Source organism: Hippoglossus hippoglossus, chromosome 9 (assembly GCF_009819705.1).
Source record: "Hippoglossus hippoglossus isolate fHipHip1 chromosome 9, fHipHip1.pri, whole genome shotgun sequence".
NCBI classification, from domain to species: domain Eukaryota; kingdom Metazoa; phylum Chordata; class Actinopteri; order Pleuronectiformes; family Pleuronectidae; genus Hippoglossus; species Hippoglossus hippoglossus.
Window position 1 is genome coordinate 24480239 of NC_047159.1, and position 19503 is coordinate 24499741.

General features: G+C 40.8%; 2 protein-coding genes across 4 annotated transcripts in view; both read left to right on the forward strand.

Moving 5' to 3' along the window:
• Positions 1-791: 791 nt before the first annotated feature.
• abcb9 (ATP-binding cassette, sub-family B (MDR/TAP), member 9) lies at positions 792-7755 on the forward strand. 3 transcript variants are annotated; one of them, XM_034597059.1, is made up of 14 exons: positions 793-955; positions 1102-1150; positions 1246-2059; positions 2695-2809; positions 3274-3404; positions 3513-3718; positions 3814-4011; positions 4106-4234; positions 4328-4516; positions 4845-5018; positions 6018-6177; positions 6697-6833; positions 7007-7656; positions 7740-7755. In XM_034597059.1, the coding sequence occupies exons 3-13, from the start codon at positions 1381-1383 to the stop codon at positions 7325-7327; spliced, it is 2439 nt and encodes an 812-aa protein (XP_034452950.1). In that variant the 5' UTR covers positions 793-955; positions 1102-1150; positions 1246-1380; the 3' UTR covers positions 7328-7656; positions 7740-7755. The 3 variants fall into 3 exon arrangements, with proteins under 3 accessions (XP_034452949.1, XP_034452950.1, XP_034452951.1); XM_034597060.1 differs by having other exon boundaries at positions 1380-2059; XM_034597058.1 differs by having other exon boundaries at positions 792-2059.
• Positions 7756-9201: 1446 nt separating this feature from the next.
• LOC117768571 (serine/threonine-protein phosphatase 2B catalytic subunit gamma isoform-like) overlaps positions 9202-19503 on the forward strand; it is a 42495-nt gene continuing 32193 nt past the window's right edge. The window contains exons 1-2 of the mRNA XM_034597067.1: positions 9202-9462; positions 15506-15677. Of these exons, the coding sequence (XP_034452958.1) occupies positions 9358-9462; positions 15506-15677 (277 nt within the window). The 5' untranslated portion in view covers positions 9202-9357. The remainder of the gene's footprint in view (positions 9463-15505; positions 15678-19503) is intronic.

Consider the following 19503-nt stretch of genomic DNA (forward strand, 5'->3'; position numbering starts at 1 on the left):
GAGGTGTGACTTCATTCTCTGTGGGCAAAAGAGCACATTTCAATATGATAAAATATTTGTGTGCCTCTGCTTTCACAAAGGTTAGTGAATAGACTTGTATGTCTGCTTTAGACATTCTACACATATAAATAAATGTATTCATCTCTATTACTCCTGTAGGAACTTTACTTTTATTTTATGGTGACAAATTAGCTGAAGAGTCATGAACATCTAGAGCTTTTTACTGTTCTTTAATCAGTTTAGCTTTGTGCTGTTTAAGTGGAACTGGAGAGAAAAACATTTAAAAATGTTGACCTGCTTGAGTTTAAATATTGCCGGTGGGAGGGGCCACACAGTGTTTACTTCCGGGAGAATTACTGTACGTCAAGATGGGTCGAAAGCAGAAAGAGATATCACTCCACAATATTTCCCGTGCATAAACCCACTAAATGCATTTGAGAGGTCGGGAATGTGAAAGTTGGGGTTTAGTGTATTTTCTCTATGATTCATTAATACCAAGTACGCCGCTTTTTATTTACATATTAACGCTGGGTCTTAACTATCTAAAGATAACGAGGGCAAGTAATTCCGAGCAGCATTACAGGTCGTGTCATCACATATATCCAATTTATGTATTAGATTATTATTTATTTTACGTGCTGCCTGGTTGATTCACTTCACAACGCTAAACTGTCGTAGCAGGATCTTTGTGTAGAATATCAGACTACAGGAACTACCTAGTGTGAATCCTCTGTGTCCTAGACGATCTATGATACCGGTGTCCACTTGATTTGTGTTTTTTTTGTGTGGATGTTGTTGGTCCAGTGTGTGTGTCTATGTGTGTGTGTTTGTGTAGTTCTCTATCTCCACTGTTGTGTTTTATTACCTCTTTTATAATGCAAATGACGTAAGGTTTCCGCGGTTACCTGTCTGAATATTATGGGATTCAATAGCATGGACGCATTTGTAACGTGAGGTAACACACCGCCCGCTAACAGCTTACTGACATAGCTAGCTAACAATGTACATGTAGATTGTCACGGACTTACTGGTCAGTTGTTTATAGTGTTGTTAAAGTTTAAATGAAGACAGTTACTACCTCATATTTACTTTACTACCTAGGTTTAGTGCTTGAGCTACGAGACCGGACATAAGTTCCTTCAAAGTAAAAGTAAGTGTAAAGAAATAATACAAATATTCCTGTTTGTTGGGATAAATGGTGCTGAATTGTGTGGCATGTTTCTGAATGTAAGGTCTCATTTATAGGTTGTGATCAAACTCCGTGAATTTTAGTCTCCATTGATCACTGTTTTGAAAACATCAGTCTTTTATATTATCTGTAATAGTTTAACACTGGTTGTACTTGTCTTAACTCCCTGTCACTCTGCCAGAAACATCAGCATGGGCATCAAAGTAGGTGTGAGCTGCACTGTGTTATTCATCCTACTGGATGTTGTCATCACCACTGTCCTGTACACACATGGATCACACTCTGTCAGATTCATAGAGGATGTGCGGAACTTTAACATCCTCAAGTCAGCGTTCGACCTCTGGGGGACTGTCCTGCTCCGAGTGTGCCTCCTCCTGGGAGCCTCCATAGGTGTGTCATGGAACAAGGTGGACGGCCCGCCGAGGGTCGCTTCGCTCACCACCCTCATCCTCTTCATCTGCCTGATCGTCATCAGCTTTGCTCTGGCCAAGCTGCTGATACTGACCGAGCTGGGCCCTATGACACAGCAGCCCTGGGTCCTGAGCCTCATATGCTGGACTTGTGCATCTTCTGTGGTTGTCATGCTGCTTTGGAGGCTGCTGAGCTCAGAATCCAGCTCAGTGAGTCGTCACCACAGCAGCAGGAGCAGAGGAGGAGTAGCAGGCTCCGAGGACACAGATAGCCTGGTGGGGACTGATGGTGAGGAGGAGCAGGAGGTGGGGTGTGAGAGGAAGAAGCAAAAGGAGGAGGGAACCCAGGAGAGGGAGAAGACCAGCTCTGGGGCTACACTGGGACGTTTGATAGCCATCTCCAGGAAGGATGGCGGGCTCCTGTGTGCAGCTATCCTCTTCCTTTTCATTTCTGCTGTGTGTGAGTGTCCATGACATAGCAATATAAACCCATGAAGTCACAGTGTTTACTCCTGCCTTTTCAAAAAGATTGCAAAGCCTGCAGGTTATACTCATCACATATTACTCAATGTGTTTGGCTTTTGCTAAATACATTCAGTCCATAGCACATTTTTGACGATGCTCTGCATTTATTTATGCAGTTATTTCCCATATTTTTTCCATGTGATATCAACACCTCGCTCCTAGCCTCAGAACAGTGACCTGAAACATAAAACGTGAACTGTAAACCAAAAACTCAGTGAAGACCCTCTGGGCTGCAGCTAATGATTTTGATGATGTTTTATTATTGACTTTTGCTGTTACATTTCTTAAGCAATCATTAGGTCTGTGAAATTATTAGAAAATGATGTCCATCAAAATATCTCACAGCCTTTAAACAATCCCTTGTTTTCTTCAGCTTCACCCTTCACCTCATTTTATTTCAATTTCATTCAATTTCCGAAGTAAATTTTAAAACAAATATATTCTTGTTGTACACAAATTGTCACTTACACATAAGAATAACTCATTGTGTATGAATGTTAAGTTGCACTGACACTTAGAAATGTGTGGACAGCTCTAACATTATATCACGGTCTCTACCTTTAACTGCAGGTGAAGCATTCATACCGTTCTACTATGGGAGGGCCATCGGCAGCATTGTGGAGAGCAAGAGCATGGCGCACTTTGCTAAACCGGTCATCACACTGGTAGCACTGGCCTTAGTCAGGTGTGTATAAACAGGTTCGCCTTCTGATTGTCAAATGTTTGTACTTTGATCCTGTGCACATTTTCAAAATAGAACAATTGGCATAAGAGATACATAATACTTATTGTACACAAGTGACACAGTAATTTGATTGCATAAAATTGTTGCAAACTACAATTCTAATGTTAACTTGATTCTTATGATAATAATATATTTTTTGGCATTATTGGACAGTATTGGTGCGCCAGCGTCCTCCCACTGTCCAAAGACATACAGCTTAGCATAAACTAAGAATAATAACTCTAAATGGACACTCTAAATTGATCCTAGGTCTGAAAATGAATATTTATTTGTCTCTATATATCAGCCCTGCAATACGCTGATGACCTGTTCAGGGTGTATCCTACCTCTCACCCAATGTAAACTACGATCCCCACGGGACATGGAGTTTGCTGATTTATTGACAAGCGTTTCTCTCTCCTCAGTTCATTTGCAATGGGAGTGCGTGGTGGGGTCTTCACGCTGACATTTGCTCGAATAAACCTTCGGCTCAGAAGCCGTCTCTTCAGAACGCTGATGAGGCAGGAAATAGCGTTTTTTGATGAAAACCACACAGGTAAATGTTAAAACACTATCAACAGAGCCATATTTGGTCCCTTCCTTTATTTGAGGCCCCTCTTTTACCATGACATGCATGACATACTCTTTCTATATCACCCTGTAGGTGACATCATCTCACGGCTGTCAGCTGACACCACCCAAGTGAGTGACCTCATCTCCCAGAATGTCAACATCTTCTTGAGGAGCGCCATCAAGGGCACCGGCTCCTTCATCTTCATGTTCGGGATCTCCTGGAAGCTCACCCTGGTGACCATCATGGGATTCCCTTTCATTGGCCTGGTCTCTAAACTCCATGGAGAATACTACAAGGCAAAGTAGTTTTTGTTCTGTCAATGATGATGGCTTAATTTGGAGATTAATCTGAAGTAGTATTATATATGTTATTATTTTCTTTTCTTTTACAGAAATTGACTAAAGAAGTGCAAACCACTCTTGCAGAGGCCAACAGAGTGGCAGAAGAAACAATTTCAGGCATGAGGACAGTGCGAAGCTTTGCCAACGAGTGTGGGGAGGCCGATTCCTACGACGCCAAGCTCTTAGCCATGTTCCAGCTCAACAAGAAGCAGGCCTTGGCCTATGCTTGTTATATGTGGTCCAGTAGTGTAGGTACCAGCAGCTGCCTCTTCAGATGAGGATGTAAAGCTCTACATCTCTTCAGTCTTTTTATTGATAACTGTACTTTTGTGTGTTTTTCAGATTTCAGAGTTTGCTTTAGAGGTCGCTGTCCTCTACTATGGCGGCCACCTTGTGATTTCTGGTCAGATGAGTAGTGGGGACTTGATATCTCTTTTCATATACATGCTCGAGCTGGGAGAATGTCTAGAGGTATGTCAGGTGTCTTTATTTATTTATTTATGTGTAGTGTAAGTGTACAAAAGCAACACCAGTAACCAACGCCTTGTGTGATCTGTCTTACAGAGCATCGCGTCAGTGTACACAGGCCTCATGCAGGGTGTGGGAGCTGCAGAGAAGGTTTTTGAGTATCTGGACAGGGAACCCAAACACCCAGCTGATGGCACAGAGGCTCCTCACACATGCACGGGTCTGGTTGAATTTAAAGACATCACGTTTGCCTACCCAACCCGCCCTGAGGTTGATATTCTCAAGGTTTGTTCTGAGGAATCTTGCTCCCAAATTATGTGAATACACCCAGTATGACTAATATTCACAGCAGTCTGTTTGGATTTAGGAAGCACAGTTTAGGGTCAGTTTCCCCAAAAACATTTTAAGTAAGTATTTTATATCATTTATTATCTTTTATATATTTATTAGTGTCTAAAGGCAGGCAGAATTATGATTTTACATTTTTTGTGGTATTTGAATATAATTATGTTCATATTTACAGATCAAATTCTGTGCAAATATGATATATCAGTAATAAGAGAATAAAGAAAGTTAAAATGATGAATGATATTTCTGATATTTCCTGTTGTAGGGAGTGTCATTCACCCTGCGGCCAGGGGAGGTCACAGCCCTCGTGGGACCCTCGGGCAGTGGAAAGAGTTCCTGTGTGAGTCTGCTGGAAAACTTCTACCTTCCTCAACAAGGCCAAGTGCTACTGGATGGAAAACCTGTTCACACGTTTCAGCACGACTACCTACACTCCAAGGTCTGTACACATCTGTGTAATAGATTCAAGCTCAGCGGAATTATGAAAGTGGCATCCTCAAATCAAATTTAGCCTGTGTTAAAAAGATTTCAAAAGGAAATATTCATAAACATGAAAATAAGCAACTATATAATAGAATATAACTATAAACATATTAAGTATAAAATAAAGTTTTTCAATACAATAAAAGTAAACATGTTGAGATAGCAAGGATGCATACAAAAGCAGTAAAGTGACTAATATAGATAAGTATGGTGTATAATAAATTATATGAATATTGCACCATGTATTTAAGTGGTATGGTAAATATGATAGTTATTGCACAGTGTTTTAAGAGGACATGATGAATATGATTAATATATATGTATATGTAATACATATTTCACATAATGCATGTGATATTGTTGCACAGTGGAGTCAGACTGAGTGTAGAGGGATACAACAGGTTGTTATAAAGAATATGACTTGTGTTATTCTATAATTTTCTTGTGTTATTGTCAAGAAATGTCAGCAAAACTCGCAAAGCAACAACACATTATTTCATCTGCCAATATTTTGCAGCTTTACATTTCTCTCTGTGGTCTTTAGGCCCAAGTCCAATTGTTCCTGATTAAATGTCTTTAAAAACAGGTGATAAATTACTAAAAAAAGGTTCTGTAATTTCCTAAAGCTTTAGTTTGAGTAACCCTTACTCTAAACTGACTAAATAGTGCATGTGTCAGGTGCTGATTAATACGCCCTTGTTGATACAGTGAGTATTATCAGCAGCAGAGTTGTTGTATATGGGATTCAGTAGAAATAAATAGAAAGAGTGTGTTTGTGTTCATGCTAGTAGAGTGACTCACTTGTGTGCTCATTTCTTCCCGGAGCTCCATGGCACAGAGGAATAAGATGTATAAGGCGTTTGCCACACCTTTGTCACCTGTTACCAAGATCAGGCCAGTTTTGGTTTTGGCCATTCACATGTAAATCCGTCCACTCGACATTGTGTTTCTGCAGGTAGCTCTTGTGGGCCAAGAGCCCGTGCTTTTTGCCAGGACGGTCGAGGAAAATATCACCTACGGCCTGACTGACATCCCCATGCAGTATGTGGTGCAGGCTGCCACCAAGGCTAACGCTCAGGACTTTATCAGCAACCTCCCCAAAGGCTATGAGACAAGTAATGATCAGATCTCTTTATATTTAGGTCTGCCACCGATGTGTTTTAGTTGTAATGGATAAGGTGGTCCATCAGTCAGTGATTAGCATCACAGAAACTATTATTTTTCTTCTTTTTAACATACCTTCATGACTTACTCAAGTCTAATACTATTCACTTTCAGTTTAGCATATTATTGTAATGTAATAGCTTCATACTGGCTTCACGGCACTTGTCTGCTGCCAGATATCTCATGGTTATGTTCAGGTTCAGTGGGATCTAGTCCCAAGTTACATCTCATGAGATGGAATCATTACTTTGTTTTGAAAATAATTTTTTTTGTAAATTAAGCTGGTGCCAATATCAGTATAATCAATCACATCCCATCTCACTTATTCTGGTGTATGTTTGAGTACAAATCTGGCTGGGACGATTGTTATATGTATTTCTAATAATTTTAGTCCCCTGTCCACTGTCCACCATCCATTCAGAGTCATAAAAGCCACCAGCTGGCTATTTTCTCACTCATTTCTTTCTTAGGTGTTGGAGAGAAGGGCACCCAGTTGTCAGGGGGGCAGAAACAAAGGGTGGCCATCGCAAGAGCTCTCATCCGAAACCCACGTGTTCTTATCCTGGATGAGGCGACCAGTGCTCTGGATGCAGAAAGTGAGCACATTGTAAGTAAACAGCTACATTTACTCAAAACAAAATGTCATCTGGCGTTCAGGAGATGGACAAAAGAAATGCGGCACCTGTTAGATGTAATGTTATCCTGTATTATAGCACCTGTAATCAATACTGCATTAGTGAATGATTTACTGTGTCAGAGAGGTGTTGATTTCTGCTGCAGGTTCAGCAGGCTCTGAACAATGTCATGAAGGAGCACACGGTGCTGGTGATCGCACATCGGCTCAGCACAGTGGAGAAGGCAGACAACATCATAGTGATTGACAGGGGCCACGTGGCTGAACAGGGCCCTCACAGTCAGCTGATGGCCAGCGGGGGGCTCTACTGCAAGCTGGTGCAGAGGCAGGTCCTGGGAATACAGACGGGGGCGGACATCCTAAACCTGCCTGAAAACCTCAGCTGGAAGCCTGATGGAGCACATCAGCGGAGGAGACAAAGCAGCAGCAGCAGCGCCAGCGAGTCTGAGTGCAAAGTCCGCTACTGAGAATGAACTGCAGTGTGAGGAGAGGAGATTGGACTGCAGCTTACACCATATATGAACTGTAACAGACTTTTTGTGAGGACATTCTGTAGCTTTAACACTATAGATACAATTATATTTGATCAAATGATAATGTCCCAATCAGTTCAAGTGAAGATGCACTTATCAACGTACTGAGTGGCTTTATTAAAGGACTGGTGTGTAGGATTCAAGGGAAATGGAATATGATATCCATAATTATGTTTTCATTGGTGTACAATCACCTTAAAGGGGTAGTTCACCGAAAATTGAAAATGCACTCATTATCTTCTCACCACTATGCTGCTGGAGGGGTGGGTGAAGTGTTTGAGTCCAGAAAACACTTTTAGAGTTTCAGGGGTAAACAGCGTTGCAGCCAAATCCAATACAATTGAAGTCAATTTTTTCTTAAAACGTAAAAAAACAACAGAATTTATTTTTTAACATTCCTCCATACTGCTCCTGTGGTGTCATCCAAGTATCCGTAAGCCCTGACATTCAAATTTGATTCGAAACGGCGTCATTTACACCGTGTTTTTATCCTCAGCCCTGAGGATGCACACACTGCACACGCTCTCGCCTCTATGCTCTCGCCCAAGGGGCACTTGACGACATCAGTGAGAACTCTGGATAGCTGCAGTTACTGCAGCAGCAACTGCAGCTATCACGAGAACTTGTGCGTATTGCGAGACGAGATCAGCGAGTTTTCATTTTTGGGTGAACTATCCCTATAACATTGTTACTGTATAAAACTTGAATCAATGGTCTATGATTGTTACTGATGAAGATAAATCATTGAACCAAAAATCTATTAAAGTCACTTTAATATAATAAATAATGTAATCGTACCAATCACTGTAAATGTAATGGTTTCAAAAGTGCTGGATTAATGCCTCGTGGCATTTAATGTCTCCTGGTTTAGTGTCAGTCATGTCGTCCCCTCGACTGGGGACTGGTAGTAAATGGGTCTTACATGAACGAAACATCAGTTGTATCTTGAAGGGTAGAGGACATAAATCAAATATATCAAATTAATCATGTTGACCAAGGTTGAAACAATTTGTCAATTAATTGGTCACTTTGGGAGAACGTTAACCTGCCACATTTGATAATTGATTCATTACATAAACGTAATTCAGTTTTAGATGATTTATTTGATTAACAGAGAATAAACCTAGATCATGAATTTTTCTTAAGTTGTCCTTATCTGCAACTATGCTAACACTGTTAGGGCCCGGTCACACATCCAGCGAGGAGACAAATAAAATACTGGCTTCCTGCAGTGAGACAAATCACAGCGTGGCTTTGTGTCGGGTTAAACTTTGGAGAACCTTGACCAGAGATATCTGCTTCACATTCGCATAACTGTGAGCGTCCCCTTAGGGGCAAACCAGGGGCGGGTCCAGGGGGGCTAATCACTTATTATCAATAAATTACAATTTGTTAAGAATTAAACTTTTAATTCTCTAAGATTTTTTGAAGTACACAATGTTTTAAATATGGAACCATTTTTTAAAAATATATTCATATATATGTGTGGCTTGCTCAAAGCTATAGAGACAACAGTAAACACAGAATGACTTACATGTGCACCTCAGTGAATCAGGAACGGTTCCTGGATGTTGGCCCCTCTATGTTAATTGTGGCCCCTGATATTGAAAAAATCTAGGTTCGCCAATCATCATGCTCAGAAGTGCACCAAATTATTATGTGGTGTATATGTATTATAATTCAATAATATATATTATTATAAATTGTATAAATGCATCTCCAATTAATATTATACATTGTAGTTTTTGTCTCCAAAGTTAAATACTGTGTTTTTCACTTTCTTGGTAAAAGTTTACCCACTGTTCCCTACATCCTGATTACTGGGTCCGGCGATTGCGGCATTTCCTTGATGCCGGTGAACGCAGCAGCGGGCCTGTGTAGTTCCTGAGAGGAGCTCAGTCAGCTGCTGTCACAGAGAGGGGAGCAGAAGAGGAGGAGACACCAGCTCAGACACAGCAGCCAAAATGTCGACTTCTTTCAGCAAGTTCAGCACGTACACCATGACACAGCTCAACGAGATCCTGGAGGACGACATCAAACTCAGCAACATGGTCCAGGAGATGGACGAGGTACGTGGGGCTGAGCGCCTCTTCTCTCCGGCGTTAGCCACCGACTCGGTCACTGTTTTCCCTTTGTTGTCCGTTCCCAGCGTCCTCCTCGGCGAGAGGTTACGGAAATAGTCGCTTGTCGTCACGTTAATGAATATGTGTCGTGAACGGGACTGTAATGTCGGGGAGAGAAGGGCTTTAACCTTGGGACGCGGCGGTGTCTCAAGTTTGAACACACGAGGATTCGCAGTGGACGACATTGTTCTCCAGACAGCAGCCGCTCGTCGGTGTCGAACAGGACCGACACCTCGCCGAGCTGACTCAGGTTCCCAGGGAACACAACACAAGTGGTGGCCTAGCTTCCCTGTGTGTGTGTGTCGGGGTCGGACCAAACTTCACTCACTCAAGTGCCAGTTTGTGGCCGACTGTCCTGTCGACACGCACTCAGAGCACTTCACAGGAAAACAATAGTTAACAGCCTCTTCTGAAATGTGACGCGTTCATCGGCTCCACAACAGCTTTGGTACGAAGAGATTTCAATCACACCAAGTGCTGTTCTACTGACAACGGCTATCAGCTGAATTCCCCATATACCCACTAGATTCAAAAGATCCTTATTGTCATGACCATCATCGTAAATGAAAAAGAAATATAAGGACGGAAAACAATAACAATGGTAGCAGCAACACAATAAGGTACATTAAAGATAGTACAAAATGGTGCAAGTTTTTTTTCCATTAAACCTTATATATTCAGAGCTGGTTTTTAGTATGTTCATGTGTGTGATGTAGCTGTCAAAGTTACATCAAATCACATTTTGAATCAATAGAATCAAGAACTACCAAACCTCACAGAGAGACACGCGTGTGGGATCACCTTTCCCAGGAGGGACAGAAGTGCACGTCAAACGGAATAACATTTACAACATTAATGAGAAAAGACAAGTGTCTAACTCGAATGGAGAAAGAGGTCTGACAGTGATGAAGGGCGCAGCAATGACAACTGTAATGATATATAGTAGTATTGCCAGTAATGGTAGTACAGCCGTATTGTATATCTAAGCAAATTAGTTGTAATCATAATTCACAAATAGCTGCCACCAGGATCCATGATGTGGCCACAGCCGAGATCCTGGATCTGTAGCAATAACCCGATCTAGACGCTATGGTCTCAGCAGTCCTCACCTGCTTTTCACTGCATCATAACTCTGCCCTCGTCATGATAAGCTCCTGATAAGCCCCGGATTTTTCCATACACGCAGTGATTACAAGCCATAGTCCATGTAAAAGTTTTTTTTTCTTTCCCACAGACAGAAATTTGGTATATCAAGACAGAGGGCTGAGAGATTAGAAGGATTTTTATACAGGATTTGTGCTTGTGATTATTTCCCCCGTGCTGCTGCTCCTTCCAAAACTGTCATTTCCAGTGTGGGCTTTTAATCTGCCCTAATGTCCTGCTGCATCAGCCCCAACAGATCCCTGGTGTTGGAAGACATTTCCTCACCACACTGATCCTCTCTCTGCCCGTCTCTCTCTTTTTTTATACTGTAATGTGCAAACTCTACAGGAAACACTCTTCTTCCTCCTTCCCTTACTTACCCTGCAACCCGGACTCAGATCAATAATTACCAACATTAAACACACAGTGTCAGGCCACCGGTATTTGTTTGTCTGCTGTCATGGTGCTGTGGCTTTTACACAACAGTCAGGGACGCACTTGCCTGTTTCCGCACACATGAGAAACTGTAAGCTACTGTATGTGCACCAGATCCATTTTCCCCTTACAAAAGCAAGTAAGAACACAGTATGGTATTTTTAGCCATTTGGATGAATGTTGTGCTGTGAGCAGGCTTTTGTGTTGTCAGTTCTGTTTTTGATCCACACCCTGGCTGATTGTCTCCATGGTTTCATTTTCCTCTTCCCACAAGAAACAGAGAGGGAGGGACCTGTCTGTCGCCATGACACAGCAATAGTTGTTGACTTAAGTTAGTCACAAGGTTAGTGTAGAGATGCAGGAGAATAGGCCAAGTAACGACACGCCTCAGCCAAAGGTGGAACTGACTGGGGAATTCTTTCTAAACAGCCTGCTGACAGGAAACAAAAGGCAGTGGGTGTCATACGGCATTGAGTGAAACTCAAGAGGACTGAGAGGCACTGACTTTACAGCTGGAGTTTATGGACACACACACCCCTCCCTCACATATAGACACACATGCTTTGCTGGAGGCTATAATCCTTCTGCCGTAGTTATTTTGCACAACACACATAGACAAACACGCATGTGCTGCCTTTTGAATAATGCAAATAGCGCTGCCCGGAAATTTGTTTACATCCAGTGCGTCAATCTTTCCAACAAATTGACCCTTAAATGTGTCGCACCTGTGTAGAGTACTCACTGTGTGCCGGTAATATACTACAGCAGTACTGTATATGTTTAAATTTGACTTGCATATTAGCTAAAGCTTCAAGAAATATTGTAAGAATTGTTTGATCTTTTAATCAACTGGTTGATCATCTACCTTTTGACTACCCTACTGAGCTAACGCCAAATGATCTGGATTTGAAGATGACCCAGTTTTTATTAAGTCACCACATGATGTATGGCTCATTTAAGCTTTCTATCATACTCTACGTGTGGAAGTGAGTTGAGATGAAATTGAACACTGTCTCCCGTGTTTGCCTCCTTATTTTTTTGAGGTCTTCACTAATCCAGGAACAGGTTTTACAGAGCACGTAGGCTGTACTCCAAGTTCAGAATTCATAAGTGAAAAGATATTAGAACATCTTGGTGCATAAATGCCTCATGTGCGTCAGTACAGTCAAACCTTTACATGCTTTTCTATTGTAGCAGGACTATACAGGACTTTTGAGGCTGACACTGATGTCAATATTTGAGTTTAAGAAAATCTGATGACCGTTTATCAACCGATACTAATTGAACATAAATGCATAACATTAAAAAATATTATTGATTTGCATTGCTTAAGGTGGTGTCCATAGAGTGTACATAAAAAATGACATACTCTGAAACCTGTCTTATCTTGAATGAACAGCAGAGTGACTCAACTGTTTGCAAAAAGAAGTCAGTTTGCTTTCCTGGATAAAATGTCAAACTCAAGACTTCAAATCGCAATACAGGATATCAGTACCTTGATCATGACTTTCATTGCACGTATCACGTGACTATTTTGTTCCAGTCATGATCACGTCTACAGTAAAGTTAGGCTTGTTTACTGGCTCAAGATATAACCTTCAGATTGTAGACCTCCTGGGCACATTCCAGTCGGCAGCGTGAGGAGACTTTTTTTATCGCTTCTCAAAAAGACAAACCAAAAAAATGAGGGACTAACTGTATCGCGGCCCCAAATCAAGGTCTGAAGTGAAGATTGGATTTAGAGACTTGTTACACTCCTTCAGTGTAATAGTTTATAAAATAAATGTTTCATTTTGAAAAGTTACTTAATCTTTTACCCAGTATTTGTAAGTTTCATCTACACTGAGGTTTGTCCTTGAGAAAATAACAAGTCCATGGTCTCTGGTGGACAAAAAAATAACGTGACAGTGTCTCTAAATTACGTCAGCATTTCTTTATTCTAAATTCTTGTAACTCATTGATCGACACATACACTGATAATAAGTACCAGCGGATTCACTGGCCTGTTTGATCCGTCAGTCTAGCTCCAGACTTTTCTTACAGAAAATGTCATGTTTTTGCCAAAACTGGAGAAAACCTATTCATGCGTCTTCAGTTCTCAAATCAAAGCTGTGTTTTGTTGCTCATTCAGTTTCTCCATTATGTAAAATTTTGTATGAGTGTTGTTTACAGCGACCTGTGTCTGACAGTAGGTTATTACACCATCTCTACAAAATTCAGGCCCTGTGGTCCATTCAGACAAGCTCTTAACCTACATTTCCTCAGATTATTCCAGTCCTTTATGGAGTTAATAGTGGAACACTGGAGAGCGCTTTGGCCAGCAAACAATTATGTGTTTGGTTTGACAGAACAGGCCTGCAGTTATGGGTGCTATTTAAAGGTCTGCTTCTTCAGCAGGCAACATTGAATGAACGAATCAGCGCTTGCAAAAGGGTCACCCCTTGATGGCTGAAATTGTGGTGGTAGTAGACATAATTAGTTTTTCCAGCATGTCATGTTGCCTTTCCCCATTCAGTCCGACCACCAAACAAGGCCCGCCTCAGTCACTTTTAGAAGACTATTCCATAATCACCCTCTACACTTGAGTGTATTTTTAGTTTCTCCTACGTATTCTCACCATGTCCGTGTAATATTTACACTCACAAAATGTCAGCTGGTTGTGTGAAATGAGTCATTTGCGAGGTAGCAGGGGTGTTATTTCTATTTAATCCATTGTTCTGACTATAGCATGTTATACTTCCAACTTCATTGTTTTAGATCAGACATGCATTAAAGTGACGTTCCACATTTATTTTAGGTCAGGCTCAGTTCAGAGGTAATACTACTCAGCCTTTAGAAGGAAGTTTTCTAAACTGTGAAAAATGCAATAATGTCATCACCACTTTTTAAATTGTTTATTTACATTACACAATGAAGATGTGGGGATTGCCTTTCAGGAACCATTAAGTCTGTCAACTTCCCCCGTTTTTTAGGAAGTGCAATTTTAAATTAGCTGAATGACCTTTAAGTGTTATGTCTAATTTTAATTAAGTTATTGAATGGCTTGTGTTGTAATGAGAAAGAGTCACCAAATACTCAAAACAATAAGGTTTCCTTCTTCCTCTTTTATCCTCTTTGAGCTTATTGTTTTGTTTAGTCTCATTGTTTTGGTTCGTCTCATTACTCAATGTTATTTTGGGTTTCATGATTCATCAAATCCATGTATGGTTTAGACCTTGATTTCTGATCCATGCTTTGGCTCATACCGCTGACTGTGCTGAGGTTATGTGCATCTTGAGCTAATGAAACTAGTATTTTACTGCAGTCATAGCTCAATCATGGGTTTGGTTTATCACATTTCCGCTTTACAAAGTATCGGAATTAGCATCGTTGAAAAACTCAGGTGACCTTTAGTTTTGATGCAACCTTTTCCTTTACACCGAGTCGTGGTATCTCAGACTATGAAGTCCCAACAGCCAGTGACACCAAATTTACTTCCTCTGTACGATATGGTGCATTGGATTTATTGTCAGCCATTTCTTTTGAATGTTCTACTTTCAAATGTGAAATATAGATGTATGCACTATAGTGCCCTTTAAAAACATTTTGAAACCCAACTTTATGTAACGAGTGATGACTTAAAATGATAATTATACATAAGTGTTGGAAACTTCAGAACTCTGTTCACTGCACCTGTTGTTTATTACACAGGGATCAGTGAATGAGTCGGCATGCACAATGGTGGGGTCCAGATACTGGCCCACCTGAATGAAAGGCCCCCATGATTTGTCATTTGATCCAACCTGCGATGACATGTCAGAAGGGTCTGTTGTTCATCCAGTCGTTATTACAACTGGATGAGCTTGTATTTGACCTTTCTTAATGTTGTTAAGGGTGTAATTAGAGATGTTTTAATTTATATTTTCTTCAATAACCAGACAGATTAAGCAAAATGACAAATTGCTACCTTTTAGTAATGTCCTTGAAGTAGTTTTAAAAAATATATATTTTTAGTTTTCTTCCATTTTATTTTCGACTTTCAACTTATTGAACTTTTTAACTTTAAATTTAAAAAAAAAGGAAAATGAAACCTGTTAAACTGCTGAAATAAAATGGTAAAAGATAATTTTGTTCTTGTTGTAAAGAAAAGATTTTGAACAGTTTGTGGTAATGATTTGTTTTTCTAAATATGTAAAGAGGATTGTGGGAGATGTGTGAAAACTGGCAGTTTAAGCGCGATGATTCATAGTTGATATTCATGAATAACCTTTTCCAATTTTATTTCTTAGATGCTTCCGTTTGAAGAATTATATATAGAGAATGATGATATCATTACATTTTGGTCCTGGACCTAAGAGACAAGTTGTGTCTCTTCAGACCATCATGCTGAAGATATGAAGACATTGTTGATGCTTTTTGTTTTCTCCCTTAGATGCAGGAGGTCCAGCAGAGCAAAGAGAAGACACTGGTCAACAACCGAACGCTGGCCGAGCAGAACCTCGCCCTGCATCCAGTACTGGAGCATAAGAAGGAGCAGCTGACCAAGTGCTACAGCTGCCTTCAGGAGAGCTTTGAGTCCTATCAGCTCCGCAAGTCCACTCTCGGTACGGCCGCAACGCATCAGCTACAGCAGCAAGACATTTTTTATTGATTAGTTTATCTCACCGTCTTGAATTTTTAATGTCAGCCAGCTCGGAAGAAATTTGAACACACTTGTACATGTGACTGATACATGAACTCAGAGGACAAACATAGGACAATACACACAAATCACCACTTAATCCAGTCTTTTTTTGGAGTGTTTGAGTCCACAAAACACTTTTGGAGTTTCAGAGGTAAACAGTGTTCCGGCCAAATACAATACAATTGAAGACATAAGTGATCTTCAGTTGTAAAAAAAACAACAGAAAAAAAGCATAACCTGCCTCCATACTGCTCGTAGAGTAGATAACGAGTGAATTTTAATTTCTGGGTGAACTAACCCTTTAAGCCCAGGTATGAATATACTGTATTAACTAACAATATAACTGCAAATAGTTCTAGATGCATGTGATTTTAAACATACAAAAAGTAATGTCATTACATTTTCAAAAATATAGAGTGAAATCACAAATTACAGTAGTAGAATTATTAAGCTTATCTTCTGTTGTTATCTCACAAGATTGTAATCAGAAAGCAGAACAGACACTTGTGAAGTTAAACACACCCTGGAACACAACCCTCCAAGGCCTTGCTTTACCAATTAAACTACGAATACTTGATGATACACCATTTAAAATAGGACTGCAACTAATGATTAACTATCATTATCATTCAATCTGGTCATAAGTTCCCCCATTAACTAATGAATGGCTTGCTCTGTTGAATATTGGCTAATGTTGAAAAATTTCCCTTCACACTTTCCTAGAGTCGAAAGTTGAAAGTGTTTTATCTGTCGAATATACAATGAAATTCTTACTTTGCCTTCTGCTACAAATACAGTGCTTTAAGAGTTATTAAAAACAATTAAAATATATATATCAAAAATAGAAATATGTGCAAAGAAACGTGGGCGTGTGTGCAGAGTGAAGGATCTGTGTGTTGAGATAGTGGACTCTGTGGTGGTAGATGTGCAGGCGCTTGTAGTCCATTGCAGTGGTGCTCCCATACCACACGGTGATACAGCTGGTCAAGATGCTCTTAATGATGCAGCTGTAGAAGTTAGCTATTCAATAATAATATATGATAATAATACATTTTATTTGTATATCCTTTTCAGTATTACAAAATCAGAAAGCACATAAAAACAAATAACTAACTTTATTGAAATATATGAAACACTTCATAACCAAACAATGATTAATCGATTAATCAATTAGCTGATTTACAGAAAATAAATCGGCAACTTTTTTGCTATCAGTTAATCAAATGTTATTTTTCAAGCAGGGATGCCAATTATTCTTAAGTCTGAGGATGTTTTATTTTAAATTGAATATTAGTACTGTTAGTCAGACAAAACAATAAAGACATTACCGTGGTCATTTTTTTCAATATTTAACATTTCATAGACTAAACTATTAACTGATTTATTTCAGTTTTATATAAGTAATCAGCAGAATACATTAACCCGTTCGTTGCAGCCTCACTACACAGTTTACTGTGAGAATCTGGATCATTACATGCTGAGCATTTTTGCTTGAAAAAACAACGAAAGAGAAGAAATCAGTTTTAACAATAGTTGATTTTTTTGTTGACCTAAATCCAAGCTGAGATAAACACTAGGATTGGTCCATATATGGATCTATTTTGATTATGTTCACATATCATAAAACAAATCAGGGAATTCAAGTTTTTTTACAGCAGCGTGTCTCCTGTAGGAACAGATTTCCACTCCAAGCATCATTTTAATGCAACATCAAAGTTTCCAGAATGATAACATGATGATTTTAGGTAGTTTGGTTTAAAATGAAACTTCTTTTACCGTCATAGGTTCAGTGTTGCATAATGTGTGTTTGTTCTCATGCTCTCTGTGTGAACATCTGTGAAGGGACCTGTTTCACCAGTTCCCACTTTTTCTATCGCAGGCCGTAGCGGCTGTGTCACCAGAAGCCCTGTCGTCATGTTGCTAAATGCTGTTCGGGTTGGGCAAGTTCCAGATCTGATTTAGATCTCTACTGCAGGGATATACAGCCTTACAAGACTGTAATATCCCTCACTAAACACCTTCTCTGTACTTCCTTCCTAGTGTGAAGAAGACAGAGTGACGATACTTGTGACCTGGTTGACACAGTGGTTGCCAAGCAGCCTTCTCAAAATAGCGTGCCGCCCATTCACTACGTGGCTGCGCTGATAAAAGTTTGACTTTGTCTCCTTCTCTGCTGACTCTGGAAGATTATTGTTGTTATTTTGATCCATGCTCACATGTTTAGCTTGTTGTGATGTCAGTCGACAGTCTGTACCACCTGAAGCAGTCTTCTAAGATTCCAAGCCCCAGACCCAGTGCACAGAATCACTCACACAGGAGAGATGCTGTTCAGCAGTTTTTGTTTGTTGTCAGCAAGCAATGGCTTTTGTCAAATGTAGGTTACCCGGTGTCCCCCCCCCCCCCCCCCGCCGCCCCCCGCCTTCCATGCACTCGCCGTCCTAGTTGTGGATTTGCCATAGAGCAGCTGGGGAAGGAGAGTGTCGCTCAGTGCTGAGCAAAAACGTAGCCGATTGACCCAGATGAGAGATGTAGAGTAGCTTGCTGTGCAGTTGTTTGTGTACAGTTACGTCATAAGCACACACCCCTTCCCCCTCCATGTTTCTTTCTCGAGGAAATGTGTGGCCTCTGCATTAACCTTCACTGTCCGTCAGGCTCTGGAGGCCTCTCACCACCACCTCCACCACCATCCACTGCATCAGAGAACAGCACAGCCCCACAGTGGGCCATTGTGCTTCCAGGCAAGCTGCTGTAAACCAGCCCTAGTGGGTGGGAGGGAGGGAGGGAGTGGTGGATGATGGGACTAACAGTCTGGAAAGTTAGGAGGCTCAGAGAGAGGGAGAAAAGGCAGTGAGGCAGGCCAAACCCCCCCTCAGACTCAACGCAGAGGTCAGAGTGGATTCATTTACTAAATGGCTGTCTCATGATCTCCAGGCCCAGGCTGTGTGTTGTGCGCTCGGCAGGCTCCCTGCTCGGCCAGAGAATCGCAGCTTTGTGTGGAGGAGTGCTGCTGATATGCCTGAGAGTCCTCCCTGTTATGGAAAGAGAGCGAGACGGAGTGTAATGGGAGATCACTTTGGAAAAAGGGCTTTGTGTGAAGAGTGAAGCTTCTATATTTGAAGATTTTCTATCGAATTTACACTGTCAGTGAAATTTGGCATAGCAACATGAGGTTTTGGGGCGCGAGTGCCAACAAGATAACATTTTCACCAGTAAATCTGCCAATTAGACAGAAATTTTGGTCTGGCGTTGCTGCTGGAATCCCTCTAAACTATTTAGTTGGCTCTTTGGCTTTCTTTTCATGTTTGTTCCTCACATGTCAGTTTGTCAACACGTCTAAGAAGAAAAGTGGCCTGGCTGATGCGTAGACAAATCTAATGATGCTTTTCCCTAATGAATGAGCTGACATTGACGCACCAGCATGATACAGGTGTGTGTGAAAGACCTGTGGTCTTGGAATACTTTATTGGTGTGATCACTTGCAGTTACTGCTGTTGGGCAGGCACGGGCACATGTTCAGACAACTGGCAGACGCCTTGAAGCAGGGAATGCTTTACCAACCTGAGAGGAGGGTGGGAGGAGAATGACGCTTGGCCCCACCTTTCTGTCAAGACCGGACCTTGTTGTTTGTTCTCTCTTTTATTCGTTAACCTTTTAAAGCACTTAATCCCAGTCACTCATTTACCATTTGTAACCCTTTTTTAACCAGGGAAACTGTTAAATTCCTAAGTCACAGTCAAGGAAATGCC